The 20453-nt window shown below is 39.7% G+C and overlaps 1 protein-coding gene across 5 annotated transcripts in view; it reads right to left on the bottom strand.

Moving 5' to 3' along the window:
- NEK10 (NIMA related kinase 10) overlaps positions 1-20453 on the bottom strand; it is a 219079-nt gene that overhangs the window by 181739 nt on the left and 16887 nt on the right. For all 5 annotated transcript variants that reach the window (XM_045537824.1, XM_045537804.1, XM_045537820.1 and 2 more), the window contains 2 exons: positions 15488-15618; positions 13722-13820 (listed from right to left, as the gene is read on the bottom strand). In XM_045537824.1, coding sequence (XP_045393780.1) covers positions 13722-13820; positions 15488-15618 — 230 coding nt within the window. The remainder of the gene's footprint in view (positions 1-13721; positions 13821-15487; positions 15619-20453) is intronic.

Here is a 20453-nt window from a genome sequence, read left to right as displayed (position 1 = left end):
GAACAGTGCAAGACCATGAAAGAGTATAAAGAACACATAAAGGAATAAGCAATTCATTTATTTGCAGTGAGGACTGTTACTTGGTACTTGAACACTTCACTTATTTTAATTCAAAACATTTAAACCATCTTTGTCACTATGAAGCAGAGCCCCCCCAGACTTACTTAGTTTATGCTAAGTAATGTTTCATGGAATGCCCAGATTAAAAGAAATAGCTAAAAGTTCCAAAAATTAGTTAGGTACAACTTAATAATAATTATGTCCTAACAACTTAGTATCCATTTGAAAACATACTATGCATACATTAAAGTTATTTTCATAACTACACTTATTTATTAATGGGGTGTGTGCACGTGTGGACATGAAACGACTTCTCAAGCCTAGGAATCAGACTGGACACCACCATCCCTGTTTCCTCTTCCATCTGATTGTCATAGGATATTTGCTCTTTATCACAGCAACCGTGGACAACCCAGCTTCAGATAGATATGCCATCACGTAAAGGAAGGTAGTAGGATCTAATGTTGAAATCATTAAGTACCTTGAGTAGTTTGTTCTGTGTCTGATGGATGTTGAGTAACACTGTGTTTTCCCTGAAAATTTAAAATATCCCACGCTGCCCCTGGGAGTTCTCTGCAGCCCCAGAGCACTTTGGTGCTCAGTTTGGGAAACACAGTGATAAAGGATCAGTTTCAACAGAAGCAGACCCTGAGCTGAAGATTAGTGTGTGCAAATTAACAATTAAGGACATGCTCTCAGGAGAGATCAGTAAGAGAGTGGGGGAACAGGAAGGGGAAGGGGAGAAATCCAAGTAGCATACAATCTCAGGCCAAGCCTGGCCTCAGCCTGGCTCTGCGGTGAGGCTCAGAGTTGTCTCATCTGGAGGCAAGGACACTGAGCTTTCATATTACCGGAACTGCTGCCAGTGGCTGAGTGAAAGGCGCGGGAGAAACCGAGGGCACAAATCTCCAGCCGCTCCCACTGGCTCCCTGTGCCGGCAGGCAAAGCGGACTCAAGGAGGCTGAGGTCGGTGCTGGCGCTGTTGGACAGGAAAGCGCCAAAACCAACAGGGCGAGGACCTGAGGGTTCTGGGCAAAGCACCAACATCATCCTACAGCTCTATATTGAGACTCAGCAGAACCCTTTGAAATCAAAGTCACAGTCACTGGAGGAGTAATATTATGACAGAAACTGAAGAGTATTTACTAAAAGTCAAGCACAAAGGCAACTACTGAAACCAGGCCTGTTTGGGGGGGGGGCGGGGGGAATCTGGATTTTTGCTTCAAACAACGACCATGTCCAATATTCAAAACACCATCAGCAGATTTCTGAAGAACAATTTATCACTTCACTGCCATCAAATGACATAAGTACCCACGTACCCACTCAAGTGCATTTTGAGAGGCTTTTAAATTATACTTCTTTAGCAAAGAATGATTTAGCTGCATCGTTTCGAGGATCTTTAAAATAAAGATAATTGCCAATTTTGCTGTGTTGTTGAAGGAACCAGACAATGCCCCAAATCAGAGGAGATCACAGGGCCTTGCACCCAGTAGCTACTCAAATATGCATCGATTGACCAATTCTATGATTTAAACCAGTGTTGTAAAGGTAAGTATATATGAGTTCCAGTTTAGGTACCTTTCACTTAATGGATTAAAACCTAAGGGAGCACAGCAGTCAACACAGAACACTTCCTCTTACATGCCTTTATAAGCTCAGAAGCTAAGGTTAGCTCAGAAGTAGGAAGACAGGGTAGGGATAGTCTATGCTCTTTGGTGACAGCCATCATCCCTCCCCGGTCTTCCTGAGCCATGGCAAACAATTTCTATTTTGTCACTCAGCTGTACCATGACCAGTTAGAGCTGGTAGTAAATGCAGTCAAAGTGTTAAAGTTTTTCAGTTGGTTCCCAATGTTGCTACATAGGCTGTAGAGTGTGCAAGATGCAAGGTGCCTTCCACATCAGTTTCTGAGAACACTTGTACCCAAAGAGTTGGAACAACACAGCCCAGACTGAGCCTAGAACCCACAGCTTCCTGAATCTCAGTTTGATAGTCAGCATGTCTGAAACTGATGTCATGAGCTTCCCCACAAGTCAGATCCTCCCAGTCTTCCAGTGACCAGACCAAAACCCTACTTCCAAGAACTCTGTTTAGAAAACCCTAGCAATGGAGCACTTTCCATACATGAGGCAGCCTGTTCCATTTTGTGGTTCTTGCCTTTTCCATTTCTCTCATATCCTTCATCCAATTCTTCAGCAAATTCTGTCAGCTCTCCCTCTAAAATATCTATCTCCATAGTCTGACCACTTCTCACCACCTCCTGCACCACTATCCTGGTTCAAGCCACCATCATTTTTTGCTTGAACTATTGCAAAAGTTTCCTATCTGGCACGCTGGCTTCCATCTTTGCTCTCTCCCACCTGCCAAGGGGATCCTGTACAAACGCAAGGCAATTCATGCCACTCCTCTGCCCAAACCATCCAATACCCCATCTCACTCAGAATCAAGCCAGAGTTCATACCATGGCCCACAGGCCCCACGGGAGCTGGCACCACATTATACCCCTGGCCCCATCTCCTTCCACCATCCCTTGCTCACTCCCTCATTGTACAGCTGGGCCAGAGCCAGGGCCTAAGGTGCTCCCCATGACAGCCTTTTGTAGCTTTTCAACACTGGAAACTTGCAGAGAATCAGAAAGATGTTCTCTGATGTGACATGAGGCCAGGTTCCTGCAGTTGTTCCAACCACAGCACATGTTGTGGTGCAGAAGTGGCCAGGACAGCACAGATTGGACTTCTGGGGTGAGGAAGGCAGGCTGAGTACTGTTGTGCACTGGAACTTGCTATTGTGGGTGCTGCCTGTCATCACCCACAGAAGGCAGTCCCAGCCAGGTGACACTTGCCTCATACTGCCCTCCATGCTAGTCCAACAGTGATGCTTGGTGCACATTTTAACAAAAGCCTGAAACACAAAGTGCCTGCTATTTCATATTTAGCCCAGAAAAACTGAGGAAGATAACGGAGGCTATTCCAGACCAGAGTACACATAATTTTTTTATTTCAGCATATTACAGGGGTACAAATGTTTAGGTTAAATAGGATTGCCTTTGCTCCACCTGAGTCAGAGCTTCAATTGTGTCCATCTCCCAGACGGTGCACACCGCACCCATTAGGTGTATATATACCCATCACCTCCTTTCTCTTTCCCCCTCCCACAAGCCTGACAGCCGATGAATGCTACTATTATATATGCAGATAAGTGTTGATCAGTTAATATCAATTTGATGGTGAGTACATGTGGTGCTTGTTTTTCCATTCTTATGATACTTCACTTAGTATAATGGGCTCCAGCTCTATCCAGGATAATACAAGAGGTGCTAGATCCCAATTTTTTTTGTAGTTGAGTAGTATTCCATGGTACACATACGCCACATTTTATTAATCCACTCATGTATTGATGGGCACTTGGGTTGTTTCCACATCTTTGCAATTGAATGGGAGAAAATATTCACATGCTACACATCCGGTAATGGGCTGATAACTAGAATCTATACAGAACTCAGGAAAATCAGCAAGAAAAAAATCAAACAACCCCATTAAAAAGTGGGCAAACGACCTGAACAGAAACTTTTCAAAAGAAGACAGACTTACATCCAACAAACATACAAAAAAATGCTCAACATCTCTAATTATCAGGGAAATGCAAATCAAAACTACAATGAAATATCACTTAACTCCAGTGAGAATGGCTTTTATCAAAAAGTCCCAAAACAATAAATGTTGGTGTGGATGCAAAGATAGGAACACTCATACACTGCTGGTGGGACTGCGAACTAGTACAACCACTGTGGAAAGTACTATGGAGATACCTCAAAGAGATACAAGTAGAACTACAATTTGATCCAGCAATCCCATTACTGGGCATCTACCCAATGGAAAAAGAGACATTCTATAAAAAAGACATCTGCACTCAAATGTTTATAGGAGTCCACACAATTTTTCCCACCCTCCTCCACCTCCACAGCTGAGCTGGTTTTGTATCCAGCAAGGACACATTAAAGATCTGCCCCTGGTCAAGTGGAGCAATTACTTGAGCTATGGATTCAAGCTATCCATTGCCTGGCTTGTTCCATATTGATCCTTGTCCTCTAGTGGTAGAATTCAGCTTTGACTCCTCTATGGGCCTTTGAAATTCAACTCTTTCCCCAAAGCTGCACATCTCAAACCTGAGTGCATGACACTCACCTCCCTGGAAGACAGGATGAACATGTGTAGTCGTTGCCACTGGATGTGCTATCCACCCACCTAGCCCACTTACACTCCATTCTAAGCCACTTGACACTCATTTTCCTACAAATGCTTATCTCATGGGAAGGGGGTTGATAAATATGCTTTCCCATAGCCTTATATTCCCAGGAATGTTTGAGTGCTTCTTATAGATTACAGCCCCCAGCAGAGGCCTGGCTCTGCAGAGAAATGTTGAGCAAGATGTCCCAAGAGCATCACTGACTGAGATTCACTCTTCCTGCCATCACCAAGACTCCTGGCAGGAGCTGCCTGACACAGTTGCCATCAATACCACAGCCCCTCTTCTGGCCCAAGCACCTTGTCAGTGACCCCTTTGCCATGGAGGAGACAAAACCCAGTTTCTTCTGAAAATAGAGTCAGGGCTCAACCAACCCCAGAACTGCCAGCCAGGCAGAATTATCCAAGGCCACACTAGTAACTGTACCATGGTTCATCTTGACTTCAGATGGTAAATACCCTGTATTAGGAAAAAAAAAATATGGCAAATTTGAAATACCTTTTGAATTCAAAACAATTGTTTATGGGAACACTTATAAAATTGTGGTTATACTAAGGCTCCTGATACAGACAGAAGAGCTTTAATCTTTATAACTAGGGAAAGGGCACATGACAAGTTTCCCTTTCAGGTGCTGGGGTTAGCTAAAGATAGCATGTAGCCTGAACTGCAGTGCAAGGAAACATCCCAAAGATCTCTCAGAAATAATGATCAGGTTGCAACAGCTGCTAGCAACCTCATGACGTTCAATGCTGATTACATTTAATTATTTAAGAGGAAAAGCCATGCGACACTTTAAGAGATGATTCATGCCACAAATATTTGTATGCTTGGTATTTTTCCTGTTAGCTATATACAATCTTCCTGAGGAACGTTCATGACCTTTCCAATGTTTTTCCATATTAAAATAAATATGAAAAGGTTTTTTTCTATTTCCTCCCCACCTCCCAAGAAAAAAAAAAGAACAACAATTCCAGAATAGATTTTTTTTTCTTTTACTAGTAAAGGAGTGTAAATAAATGAAGAATTCCAGAAAAGTCTCAAAGTTAAAAGTTCTGTTCCAAATAAATAGCATTTTTGTTTTGTTTTGTTTTGCAATTTGGGGACTGAAGCCCAAAGCTATTAATATTTCTACATGATTCTGGCCTCTGCTGTTATAAATGTAAATAGAATTCCTGGTGTCTGAGTTCTCTGGCTTCTCCTCTCTTCACACTGACCTCAGAAAAAGCAGTTGTTCCCTCCTGGCTCCCAGCCCTTAACCCCCCACAAGGACGTGGCACACGGGTTGGAGTTCTGGCATTCAAGGGGAATTGTATGCTCTGTAAGACAATATATACTTCTGTTTGCCAATAGTTGGGAGACTAGGAAACATACAACTTAGTGTAACCAGAGAGTTGCAGAGAACAATAGCGACATGGGTGCCTTTATTTTACTGATCCAGCAACTGTGGCCTGGAGGAGCTGAGTGACTGGCACAAGGCTGCACATAAGTAACAGGGCTCTGGGTGCCTGACTCCCAGGCCAGTGCCCTACCTCCCTGTCCTCCACCTACACAAGCGGATGACTGAAGAGAAGGTGATTCTGTAAAAATGCTTAATATGGGAACAGGAGCCTGCAGTAGATTGGCATGGGGGTCTTTTGAGGCAGCCCTGAGTAACTTGTCTGCAAAGATAGTATTTCCCTGGAGGCTATGTCTCAATATAGCAGCTACGCAGAAGCAAATTCATGAGCGGGCAAATATTTATCCCCTCTTGTGACTAAACTTATGCCACTGCTTTCACAGGACTATTAATACATGGCAGTATGATCAGCTCCCACGGCCTCTGTCCATGACCACCTGCCATTTTGCCGTCAGCATCAGGTGCTACTTTTCTGCTATCAATATAAAAAGAGACGGGAAAATGGCACTGGAGACACAGTATTTGAAAAGAGAAAAGACAGTCAGGGTTTCCACTTCTTACACAGTGGAAGAAACCATTATGTGATGTGAGAGTTCCACGTAAAACTCAGTCACAAAGCTGTGGTATTGTATAATAAAGCTACAGCTATCCAGATAAGCAAGAGCCCCAAGAGGTGTCGGGCTAACAGAATCCACACACTAACACGAATGGCAGAGGCTCCAACCCAGACCCCCATTTGTAACATGCTTCCCTCCGTCTCTCACGAGAAATGAGTAGCCTTTTCCAGGTTGTAATACTCTTTCCATTAACACAAAAAACAAAACAAAATACAAAAAAAGAATGCCACCTTTGACTCAAGGTTTAAAAGTAGAGGAATTCAGGCCTGTTTCAAAGTAAATAATACCTCAAATTCAAAAGGCAGAGTCCTATTTTTTTGGATAGTTGAAAAAGTAAAATTCATATCAAAGTAGATATGCAAAACTTTTAAAAAAAGAATATGCCTGAAGAAGTTCATCATAGATGATTATTTAAGGAATCTTTACTGATTTGTTTCACTATTCTTAATGGGTCTTTGCTTTTCCCCTCTGTCCCCCACTAAACCTAGCACAGAATGTGCACATAATCTGAAGTCCACCCAGTGGATCATGCTGGCCCCTAAAATCAGGATACTGAGTAGAAAGGACTTTCATCTAGGTCTTTCTTCTACATAATTGATGAAAATTTCAGAATGCTTTCAAATACTTACTCATCACCTATTATCAGCCAGGCACAGTTATAAGCCCAGGAGTATAGCAGAGGGCAAAACCATGCATTTTCACTCATAAAGCTTACGTTCTGACAATAAACACAAATAAAAATGTGTATTAGGTGGTGACGGGTAAAGAACAATCAAGGTTAAGGATTTATTGGGTGCTGGGGTTGCTATTTTAGGACAGTCAGAGAAGGGTTCTCTGAAAAGATTAGCATCTAAGTGCATTGAGAGATTGAGCCATATGTCTAGGTCAGAAGAGCAGAATAGTTAACCATATAGTCCCTGGGGCAGGAGCACTGTGGTCTTTGCAAAGAATAGCAAAGAATCCCATGGGCCTGGAGCAGAGTGAGCAAAGATAGAATAGGAGTTGAGGTCAGAGAGATAGCAGCAGCCAGAACTTTCAGGGCCTTTTAGAATAGGAACAGAGACTTGGAACTTTTATTCTGGAAAGTCACTGGAACACTATGGGCCGAGGATTAACATGATCTATGATCTGACTGAGATTTTGAAAGGATCCTCTGGATTCAGTGTTGAAAACAGAGTATAGAGACCCAAGTATCAAAAGCAGGGAGTCTAGTTAGCCAAGCAACAGACGACGATAGCTTCGACTAGTAGATGGGGAAGACTAAAGCTGAGGTTTTCTCATAGGTTTAGTAAGAAAAATCAAAAGTCCTATTTTAGGCATGTTAACTTTGAACTGCTCCAAGAAGTAAGAGCCCACCAATCAACACGTGAAACAAAAGATGAATTTGCAGCAAAGGAGAGCATACTTAAAAGGTCCAGTCTCTTGGAGCAAAGCTAATAAGGAGATTTAGGGATGAGTGAGTTTTCACAAGAGTGTTTGTTGTGGATTGGTTGATTTTTTTTTTTTTTTTTTTAGAGACAGGGTCTTCTCTGTTGCCCAGGCTGGAATACAGTGACCAATCATAGCTCACTGCAACCTTGAACGCCTTGGCTTAAGCAATCCTCCTGCCTCAGTCTCCTAAGCAGCTGGGATTACAGGTGCATACCACTGTGCCCAGCTAGCTTTTCTATTTTTCGTAGAGATGGGGTCTCACTATGTTGCCCAGTCTCGAACTCCTGGCCTCGAGTGATCCTCCTGCCTAGGCTTCCCAAAGTGCTGGGATTACACGTCTGAGCCACCATACCTAGCCAACTGGTTGATTTTTAGCTGTGGAAATGTGGTTTCTGGAATGCAACTGTCACTTACGGCCTGGCTCTCAGAAGCTTGTGTACTGACAAGACACTGTCATTTATTGATTTGGCCAGGTTTAAAACTCGTTCTGGTGGTTACTTGTGGCCAAAGAACAATCAGTTCTTTCCTGGAAAGATGGGAACATTTTCATTTCATGCCTATAAGACATCCAAGTGGATGAGTTTCCCAAGAAGCAGTAATAAGCAGTAGTAAATAGAGAACTTGTGATACTTTTCCCTGATATAAACCTGAAAACAAATTTTAAATGTGCCTTGATTAGTAAAGAACCAGGGAATCAGTAAGGCATAAGAGAAAAGAGTGCTACCCAAGACTTCACCTCAGGACCTTGGGCTCAACTTTGCTTCAAGATCTTGGACCTTAACTTCTCAGCTTCTCCAGCTATCAAATGAAGCTGAACGAGATTTTCTTTGGGGTTCATTCCACCTCTATAATTTCATGACCTTTTTGCATACATAGTTGTTTCTCAGTATCTGTGGGAGATTAGTTCCAGTACCCCCCCACTCCCAGAAACCAAAACCAGAGGATTCTCAAGTCCTTACATAAAATGGTATAGTACCTACATATAACCTACACACACCTTCCCATATACTCCACGTTACTTATAATACCTAATACAATGTAAATGCTATGTAAATAGCTGTTATACTATATTAGTTTTTATTTGTATTGTTTTTTTATTGTTATGTTGTTTTTGTTTTTTTCCCAAATATTCTCAATCCTTGGTTGGTTAAATCCAAGGATGCAGAACCCCCAGATACTGAAGGCCGATTGTGTGTGTGTGTGTGTGTGTGTGTGTACATTTTAAGTATGAGATAAACCCTAAATAACATTGCATGGGAAATAAAAGTGTAAGAGCTAGATATTTGCTGCAAGTTGGGTAATAGGAAAAAGAGGAATCATTATTTGCTTAAGGACTATATGAGATCCTAGCTTTCTGAGGCTTATTTTCTTCATGTCTACATTTAAGGTTGTCAAGCTTAGAGTAATGACCTCCATGAGCCCAGAAGATGCACTGGGTAGGATCAAGAGATAAGCTGAGAAACAACAAGATCTCAAAGAACTTTGTGAACCAGCTAAGGAACTGGCTGTTAGAAGATTTTAAGTACATAGAGACACAAACCTGAGACTTTGGGGGCCTTAATGAAACTTTCTCTGTATCCATTTCATGGTGCTGACTTGCAGCCCTCTCTCTAAGGAGGTTCTAAACTATCTGTCAGACTTTACGAAGTGACCAGGCTTCTCTTCTCCTCAGCAATGAGGAGTACAAAGGCCCCTGTTGGCCTCTGTCTGATGAGATAAAGTCACAGAAAAAGCATCTCTCCATTAACCTCATTTGTTTCAAGAATGTTTATTCAAAACACTGAAGAGATTCTCACTGCATCCTAATCCTAACTTCTGCTCCTCTCATCTCACCTCCCTCTTGCCCGGGTCTGCATCAGTGCTACTGAGGACAAGGTGCAGCTCAAAAGAAAAAGAATCATTTGCTTCATAATCTAGGCCCTGGAGTGGACATGGACAACAAATTGCCTGATTGCTAAACAAATCACTATATTGATCTTCTTGGTTAGCAGTTTCTATAAAGTTCCCAGAACACTTTTTATAACAATTTCTAATAAGATTGTAATGTTTTCTCCTAGTTCAAGAAGTACACAGTGTAAACATATTCCCCATCTATACTTCCTAAAGACTCATTTCCAAAATTCTTCAAGTTTTTAGCAGATATTTCAGGAAATAGAGGGTAAAATAATAAGATACCAATTTGTTCTTTTCAGAAAAGTGAATTAATTTTTGGTCAAATAAGGTCATAGTAAATGAATCAGGTGAGATTCTTCTAACTAAAATGAGTACCTGGGACATGTTCACCTCTATAAAAGTTATGGGCAGGCGAAGAGGGCTATCCTGGTTATTCCAGAAAAATAGCACCAGAAAGAGGCCAGCTAAGTGTATCCACTTTAAAATACCACCAAATTTCATATTAAAGAGCCGGGGGAAAGATTAAAACATTACCTTAAAAAATAAATTATGAAACTAAGATATATTTTATTTTAAATTTAACAAAATATAAGTTATAACAGCAACAGTGCTCTTGTAACTAGAACAAAGCAAGAATGAATTCTGCTAACATTTTGGGCACATTTTTTCTGAAAAAGAATCATATAATATGATCTAATGTTTTTTATTCACTTTTGACTTCTAGCATAAAGAGGTTCATTTTTGTGAATCTATTGAAAGGATTCATCATTTTTTCCCAAAGACCTCTCCTAATCTCTATTATTAAAAACATACCCTTAAAGTAGCACCTTGTCATCTTTCTTGTTAATACTCTCTTCCTCAGTTGTCAAGTGGTCTAATTCCACCAGAGCCTCGTTTTTCAAATTCCACCAGTTCAGCACTATCACTTTCAATAACTTCATGAAATCCTATATCTTTAGCCAGATTTTCAAGTTCATTTCACAAGTAAATTATATTTTACATTATATTACAGTATCTTCACATCAGCAAGGAATGGACCAACAAAGAGTAAGCTCAGAGAAGCAGATATGCAGAAGTGTTATTTGAATAGAGGTCAATTTTGTAAGTTGTCAATTAATTAGAGAATATGTCAAGGTTGTGACAACTTTTACCTCCATACACAACCTCATAACAACTTGGCCATGGATACCAAGCTCCCCTTGTACTCTCCTGTTCAGGCAAATGAGCTGGAAAAGAGGTGAATTTATTTTCTAATATCAAACTCTACTATAGACAAATGATGTCATGACAAAAAGGAAGGCTGAAAACCAGAATTTGTTTCCATACCTTGCCACACATCAAGATTAGTTACCACTGTGTAACTAGGAGTTACCTCAGGTTCAGGGATATGTTCCCTTGCCCTTTGAGATTTACCATGAGGTATGTGCAGTGTTACCTTATCTGAGTCAGGATTTACAAGTCTTGTCTAGTTTTGGAGGCCATCTGGCAATTTCATTGCTGAGAATGAGGGAGTAATTACAGGTCGATCTTAGGAAAAGAACCCATAAAGGAGATGTCTGCAAATGTGGTTTAGGGGAAGAGTACAGTTGGGGAGAGTTAAATAGAAGAGGAACAATATTATCATCAACTGGGTAAAAGTTGAGAGAAGGGGTGGAAGGGGTAAAACTGCACAGATAAGACTAAATTCCAATCAGTCATATTACCTGGGTGAAATTGAGTGGGATAATATCCTGAATATACCCAATCTTGTCTACAACCAGAATTGGGCCAAGGACCAAAATACCTCCCCACCCTGATTTCACACAGCCTTTAGTTGTTTTATTATAAATTGTATATATTTACCACATTTTCCCTTGTATTGGGATAGTGGGTAATTGTTTCGCTGATCAGAGTAGACTTTGAGTTCCCAGGAGGAAAGGAACCACATGTCCTACTCACTTTTGTACTTTCACCCACTCTTCCTTCCCCACCATTTGCTTTCTACCTTGCTTGCAAATAGTAGATTCTCACCAGTTTGTTTATTAAATTGAATCTAAGCCTTCTATCCAATACTAAATCTGATGTTTGCAAAGAAAGGGGATAGGAAGCCATATCAAAAAAGGCCCTGAGATGCAATTCTTCTATTAGTCTAATGTTAGAGGGGAGAGGGAAAAAAAAGCGTGGTCCTGGCCATCTTAGCAAGGTTATGTGGGGTGAGGCATAATGGAAGGCCTTTGTACTTAAGCCATCTTTTACCCAACCCTGCTTTTAGAATAGAACTGAACATAACTATCTGTCAGCAGCCACAGGATGACATAAAAGGATGCTCTTGATGTTCAGCATTCCTAAATTCCTTCTCATACTGTGAAAGCAAAGAGATCTACAATTATCTCTTCCTAGTTTAAAGATTTCCAGGGACTACTCATGTTAAAAGCCAGTCGTAGCTCCATCCAATCTAAGATGTCCCATTAATCACTAAGAATTTGAAAAGGCCCTAAAAAGAGATCTCTTAATGTCAGATTTTTTGAGATCTTTTTCAACAGGTTGATGCCAACTCTTGCCCAATTATTTTCCCTAACAATTTCTGCATCTAGTGCCTTCCCCACAGTACTGACTTAACAAATGGTCTAGTAGACATCCTTTGAAGAGTCTGTGTTAGTTGTCATAAAAAAAACATTAAAGAACTTTATTTCCTAACACCATCTCATGCATAATTATCCTGCTACTACCCATGTTGTACTCTGTTCAAGCTCAAGAAGAATATAGTCAAGGACAACTTCAGGTCCTTTTCATGCAGTATTCATTATTAATCTTTGAACAATCTTTGAGTGTATCATCAAGAACTGAACTGTAACCCAAATACATAAGTTTGGTAAAGATTTTGGGCATCTTGTATCATCTGGGCCAGTCTAATACTCCTCTGCTTAAATTAATTACAAAGGCATGACAGATGCAGTCCCAATCCTGTATTGTTTTAAACTAAACCAATGTATTTGGCAGTCACTGTCTAGTACTTAAATCAGAAATACTAAATGACCCCATCCAAAAGACGGAGGCATTAGGCCACCACTTAGACATGCATTTAGTAGCTGACTCACCATGGAGGACCCATTGGGATACTGTTCTATTATACTTAAAATCAACTGTTGTACTAGGCCAAGTCAGAGTTTTATTTTGATCAAGGCATTAAATTATTGAAGAGGAATAATTTTTTCCCATTCTTACTGGGACAGAATTTCGCTAAGTCAATTGAGTCCCAAAGTGATAAGGGAGGTTTAAGGTTCTCTATAGGCATCTTTTCAGCTGATCCATGTGGGAAGAAAGTCTGGGCCTCCTGGGAAGAGTAAAAGGCAGGGTTCTGCCATGACAGAATGCTGGGAGCCTCCTCCACATCTGGCAGCAGCATACCCAGATCTCATACGAAGCAGTCCAGAATGGATAGAAAATTCAGTCCTGACTGCAATCCAGCACCAGTCAAAGGCTCACTGAAAACCCTCGATATTCATGAGAGAGAATCTAAAAGGCTTGTTAACTAACCCTTGCTCTACACTCCCCACACTGCACCTATGTGAAGACAGATCCAAGGGCAAAAGAAGGAATATTTGATTTGGTCCTGAGTACAAATGTCTTTATGGGGCTGTGACTGGATGTTACACACTCATCCTTTCTTTTCTCAAGGTCAAGGCTAGGGCAGCCCATTTAATCAGTCATTACATTGACTGCAGGAACTCTGAGAATCTTGTCTGTGGTGTTACCCAATGTCTGTTTCATAATTACCCACACGATAAACTCTTCCTTGAGTATTCAGACTCAAAATAAAGAAGATAAGGAAAACATTATAACTTGAGTGTTTTCCCATTTTACATTATCTGTCATAAAATTCAGTGAAATTCAGTGCCTCACTAGAGTGATTTTAATGAGATCATGTATAATGCCTACTCATTACCTCCTTTTAAATGGTCTTTGTTCTATTTTATCCTTCACATTGTGCTCCATTTTGTAAACTGCTTCAAATTATAATACGTTCTAGAGACAAGATACACAAAACACACCATTCTTGAATGAAAGTCTGCTCATCTTTCCAAAGAAAATCTTACCTGCATATGAGTCTATTTTTCACCAAGGCTGTAAAGATTTCCTGAAATAGTTTATGCTGGGGATGTTTGCTGAAATTTCGCTCATTCTTGTAGTTTATACTGAGATGAAACAAACAGAAAAGCATTTTGTAATAAAAATTATTTAGGCTGCCTCAAAGTTACTGATGCAGACAAAGATCATCTATATTCAGGCAAATATTGAAGGAGTCTTGAGTTTAAAATTGTGTAAAAGGCAAGTATCAATTATTAAAATAGGAACTAGAAATTCAATTATAAATTAATAATACACATTATAGCCAAGCATATGTATTTCATTTACTATATTATTAAGTTATTCCCTATAGACATTTAGCAGCTAAAATGAGTTGGAGAGAAAAGAAGGGCATATGGAGAGAAAGAATTATTAGGGGACATTATTTAGAAAGCTGTGTCAACAGGAAGAGACGAACTCCCTCCCTTCACTTTTCCACACGCCTTTGACCTCATTAGCAGATCCAGCTATCAACACCAGCTTGGTTGTCACATATAATTCCTTGATAATAGGGATTTATTAAACACAGTGTACACTGCTTCAGCTGTGTTGACTGTTTGGTTGTTTTATATGTTTTGTGTATGTGTGTGTTTTTAACAAAGTTTTGAGACATTCCCAGCTTCAGCTTCAGTTTGCTGATATTACAGCTCACCGAAGAGGTTCAAAATACCCCTAAAACATTCCACCTTAAAACCTGGAGAAAATAAGGAATAATCAACAAAAGGATCACATTGCTACAGAATTCATGACACAATATTTTTGTGCATAACTAAATAGACTAATTTTAAGATCTATTCCAAATAAACTGGAATTACATGAACACACCACCTCAAAGCAAGTTCTGTAACCTTATGTTGCCATTTGTAACATTCTGCCTTTGTAGTTTTTCAGAGGCCATTAGGTGGCACCACCTCTCCCTAGCCGGGCTGTAATGGTTTCTTTACTTGGATACTGATAAACTCAATGTATAACAATTTTTAAAGTATTTAGTGCTCCTCATTGAAAAATATATTTTTGAAATATGAACCCATGTCATGTGACTTTTCTAAACTATTAAATTCATTGTTATAAAATGACAGGGAAATAAAATCTAGGCCAAATAAACAAACGATCATTCTCAAATATTTATACTGGTATTTAATGCCATTCATTATTTACATGGCGCTTAGTGCCACCTGACCTAAGCACATTATAAAACTGAGAGAACCAGCTCCTGAAAGGGAGTGGCCCCCAAGAATGTGCACCTTCTAGGAGGTCTGCATGGCAACAGAGATAAACAAGGGCTGACGCTTTCAATGTTAAAGGTGAGGTGCTCTCCTTTCAACTTGAAACCTCGGTTGTTTTGACAACCACGTTCCTTAACCACCACATCTGTTCACAGCAACAGCTTCTTTCATGCCTTCTCACTACTGGCAAGTTCTAGACAGACCAAAAGCTGAGACAAAGATTGGAATCAGCCTGGCCAGGTCAATAATCTGGAACCACTTCCTCATTGAGCAAATGCCAAATGCGTGTCAGCATGGTGTCCTAAAACGCCCAGGTCAGTTCCACCTGTAACCACTAAGCTTGTTATTTACACATTATTTCTGGGAATGGTTTAAGCACTAACTAAAAATATTAAGAATCTCCATGGTAAATTGTGAAATAGTTTTTCAGTTTTAGCTCCTATGATAAATAAAACTTTGGGTTAACTAGAATAGTTTGCTGAAGGCAAGGGAGATACTGGATTTCTTACCTAAAATTTTCAAGTTCAACAGCTTCTGTGGACTCATGCCACTGACCTCGAGCTCTGTGTCCACCCGCCTTGATGGCGGGCTCAGGCTTCGTCATGCTATTTTGGGCACTATCGAAGTTAATGGCTGGAAGCTACAGAAATAGAAGCATAGAGTACGTGAGGATCACAATTCAGCACAGGATAAAGAAAGTAACAAAATGGGAGGAGGGAGAGGAGAGGATGGAGAGGACACATCTTTTTCCCAGGCCAATAATTAAGATGACAGCCATGTCAAATGTAGGGATTCTTCAAGATTTAAGTATCTTTGACCTAAACATTTACTCTCTCTACCTTTTGCTGCTTTATTTTTCTTCATAGCATGTGATACTACTTGTCATACCTTACAGTTATTTATGTGTTTTCAGTCTTCCTTGATTATCATGTTACCTGGACACAAACAGGAAATTACCTGTTTTTTTCTGTTCAATGCTCTTTCCCCAGCACCTAAAACAGTGCTAGGAATACAGGTCTGGGCTGAGGCTTGGGGATCAGGAGTGTTCGAAGCTTCTCATGTGATTCAAATGTGCACCCAGACCAAAGAGTTCTTGAATCCAGGTAGAGCACTCTGGTATAGAGTGGAGTGTACAAATTGAGAGTCAGTCATCATTTACCAAGTATGCACCTGCTGGCCAGGTGTTAGGGATATAATGATAAAAAAGATTTTATCATTTTTAATCACTCTGAACATCATGATTACTCAATCATATTTATAAAAGACATTAAAATATATTATAGAATTCACCATAAGTAAAAATTAACTATAACAACTATGTGTCCATTTACAATATGAACTAGTTAATTATTCATGTAATAAGTGATCGAGTTATCACCATTCAAGCAGTTTCACTTAGCAATATTTACCTATAATTGGGGTAATCCTGAGATTTGTTTCTAGCACCATAGTAAAGTTGAACATGGGACAGAAAAATACTCTAATTTTTCCAAAGTACAAATGAGGAATGTTCTATAATTAGCTAAATTATGATAGACGAGATAAGCAAAGCATAATATAACAAAAGATTCACTTTTCAGTAAATTATTTCATTCATTATAATTATAGAATAAAGCTATGATGTATTGCATTTATTGTCTCATTCCATTGAAATATTTGATAGAAATCAGTATAAAGACATCATTTCCTTATCTAAAGAGAATATGCCTGACTTCCCGTAAGGTAGTCATTACAATAAGGATATTGTTAGATAGCTAGCAAAACAAAATCCTTCATCATTGTATGCCAGTCACAGTTGAATTCTCAAAATATTAATAATAAATCTTCCGTCCTGTAAAACTGTCTTTCTATCTCAGTTCAGTCAGCCAGTCTGCACCGACCACAGGACAATACGATAGGCACTTGAGGCAGCAATGCTTAGTGGTTAAGAAAATAAATTCCCTGGCCAGATTCCCTGGGTTTAAATAGACAATTAGCTAGCTGCATAATATTGGAAAATTTACTTAATCTCCCTGTGCATCAGTTTCTACATCATTAAAAAAGAAATATTAATAATAGTATGTAATTCAGAGTTATTATGAAAATCAGTTGCTATTTATAAAGCATTTGCTATGTGCCAGGCATAATTCTAAGCTTCATAAATACTCTTTTAATCTTCGGATGAACTTGCTAAATGAATAAAATTTATCATTACAAATTAGGTGAGTTCCAAATATGAACTGATAACCCAAATGATATTGAACATGAAGTCACAGCAACAAGCAAATTTTCCTGTGTTATACATGAAATGTCATGATATATAGCAAACAGGAAGCAGTTCTTCCAGGCCCAAGGGATTTCAAACCCCCTTGCCATTAGCACAACTCCCGAAATATTGTTTGTAAGACATAAGATAGCCAGCACAGAGAAAGCAAGCCCAGGCCACACAAGCGAGAGGGTCGGAAAGCTGCAGAAGCTTCCAGCCACTGCCTTTGGGGGCAGAGCAGGCAGCTGGTGTTGGAAATCAACTCACGAAGACTGGGTGGATAAGATGTGCTTGGCATCTATAGTTGCAAAGACCAAGAACTTAGCAGGAATCTTGAACCCACCGGCACTCTTCATATAACAGCAATGTAAGCTCAGAATCTGGTTCCAAACCTAGAGCCTTTTCTCTTGGCTCCCCAATTCCTTAGAAACTGTGTGTCTGGCCTCTCTATACCTGGGCATGTGTCAGGGATCAGCTCACACAGCCTCTTGATGAGCACCTGCCCAAGCCTTCCTGGGTAGAGATATTCACTCCTTCTCTGGTGCCAGTATCATGCTTACTTCTCTTACAAAACTTATCGCAGTCTAGTACAATGTCTACTTTACACATCAGTCTTTTTCCCTTGAATTTGGCCCTTCTGAGGGCAGCCCCACATCTATGTATCATTGTGTTCTTAGCACCTCTCACAGAGCCTGGCATATAGTAGGCATTCAAATGTAAAACTGTAGAAAGAATGCTCACTTTATCCCCAGTCTCTTTGCTAAACTAATTCATCTGGTAAACCATCTCCGGATGAGTTCATCCATTCAGCACATCTGTTGCAGATACATCATGCACCATTGTGTGAGACACTAGATATATAATAAGTAGAATAGCTATGGCCTCTGACTTCAAGGAGTTTACAATCCCATGGTGAGGAAGGGGGTGTCACAGTAAACAAGCATGAGAAACATGCTGCAAAATTAGTAAACAAGGCTTTGTTGTGGTAGAAAGCAAAGGACAGACAGGGGGGGTCATGGACCAGAATGTCAAGAGTATTCCAGGCAGATCATCACACAGACTGGAAGGCAGACAAGAATGGCATATGCTCTAGAAACTGGAAGGTATCTGTGTAGCTCAAACAATATGAGTGGGAAGGAAAGAGGTGAGATTGAAGGAAAGGCTGCATCTTTCAGGGCCTTCCTAAAAAGTGTGATCATGTCACTTCTGCTTGGAAATTTCAACATTCTCTGTTGCTTATGGGATCACATACAAAATTATAATAATAGATGGGCCTTCAGACACTGCACAGTGTCTTCCAGCTTTATTTATCACTACTTCAAATAGAAAAGTATATTCACCACTGTAGTTAAACACTTGTCATTTTCCTTCCTTCAGATACTTGATTATTTTACTCACTTTACCTAGAATACCTTTTCCATCAATTCCACTGATGGAAAACTTGTTCATTTATCAAGAACCACCTCTTTCCCTGTCACTCAAGCTAAAAGTAGCCTCCTTTTCCTCCTCAAAATCCATATACCTACTGCATGTACCATTCATCCAGGATCATGTCTTGCCCTATATCTTAATTATCGGTGCCTATGCCTGGTCTCTGAACACAAGAACCATCATACCTCATATGTTTTCTTTCCATAGCATCTATCAAAACCTCTTTTATTTCAAGGCAATTAATGGGCCCACAATGAACTAATATTTTTCTTTCTTCCATCTTTCTTTTTAAATTGCAAATGAATTTTTTAGCTTCCTGTGGCTCTAAATGTAGGGAGAAACAATCTGAGTTCCAAAATTTGTGAAAACCTAGGGTGAAATCTTCCATTAGCTTTGTAAATTTGCTTTGCCACAACAACCCTAGAGCAGTTCTTTTTCTTGAATTATTTGGTTTTATTAGGTTATGATCATTCTAACCTTGCTTAGGTTGAAGGGGGCCTCTCCGCCTCCAAGTGTCTCTATCCCCAGTTCTGTCACACTGTGGGACTTTCCTACAGAATAACAAACTCTAATGTGGTGAAGAAAGATATGCAGAAGTACTCAGAAAATACAATCAGGACAAAGAGTAAAAGTAGAACACTGGAACAGAATGGAACAATGAGGGAAGTGGCCTGGCTCATTAGAGATTCAGAGGAAGGGCATTCAGTTCTCTGCACTCTCCACCTAAACCCACAAGGTAGTTTCCTCTGTAACCCATAATTGGCCATGTTGGCCCATTTGCAAAAATTACAGGCCACATCTTGTTAGAGCAGAAATTCAGGTGAGTGGGTCTTAATTCCAGGTTTCCCTTTTCAAACTGACTGCTGAAAATTTCAGAGCCAAATGTGTGGCCCACTTGCATATTTTGTTGAGCATTTCTGCCTGACCCTAACTCTACTTTGCTCCCAACCCTTGTTTTTCTTTTATTTTTGGCCCTGGTTTTAATTTACAATAACTTGTCATACTTTCTGTATCTTTACAAGCTCCTTACTTTCATTCTGGAACAAGTAGGGTATAAAGAAATTCTTGAGTTATTCAGTATCTTCCTTCTCCTATAAATGTCTCCACATTATTTTATCAAAAGAATAATAGGGTACTCAGAATAATATTTATTATTTCAAAATTCTCAGTGCATGAAAGTATTATAAACAGAATTAGGGATGAATTCTGTGAACCTCAAGACCTTCATCTAATTAAGGGAAGTTATTTTTATTTTTTCTTAAAACCATCTACTTTCTGAATAATTCAAGCATTACAAATATGCATTTTTGTACATGTGAAATATTTTACAAAAAAATATGCCATGTGAAACTGTCAGACAATAGATTGCGAACTCTAAGATTGGTTAAAGAGAGGAAAATTGTTAAATTAATTTTAAGACTGTCAAGTGTTAATAGGAAGTGGTATTGAAAGGGGATACAATAGATATGGTCAGCATGAACTTCAAAATTGGAAAATTAGAGCCCCCAAAAAAAGAAAAAAACCCTACTGGTGTCTCTTTTGCCCTGGCCAGGAGATTATACGTATTCACATAGTAACCCAATTCTCAAGTCACAATTCAATTTAGCGAAAACTGGCCAAGAACTCACCCGGTCAACGAGTATATAATGAACCAGAGGCAAAAGTCAAAGTTGCTAAGATTGGGAAATGTGTGATTTTGTCAGGAAATAAGACATGTAGACAAGAGATTCCAAAGCAGGGGAGAAAATAATGCTACAGCAGTAAAAGAAGGAGCCTTGGGAAGAGGCGGATTATGTCGA

Source organism: Lemur catta, chromosome 1, assembly GCF_020740605.2.
Source record: "Lemur catta isolate mLemCat1 chromosome 1, mLemCat1.pri, whole genome shotgun sequence".
In the NCBI taxonomy this organism is placed as follows: domain Eukaryota; kingdom Metazoa; phylum Chordata; class Mammalia; order Primates; family Lemuridae; genus Lemur; species Lemur catta.
Note: the sequence above shows the minus strand (reverse complement) of the source record. Positions and strands in the feature narration are given on the sequence as shown.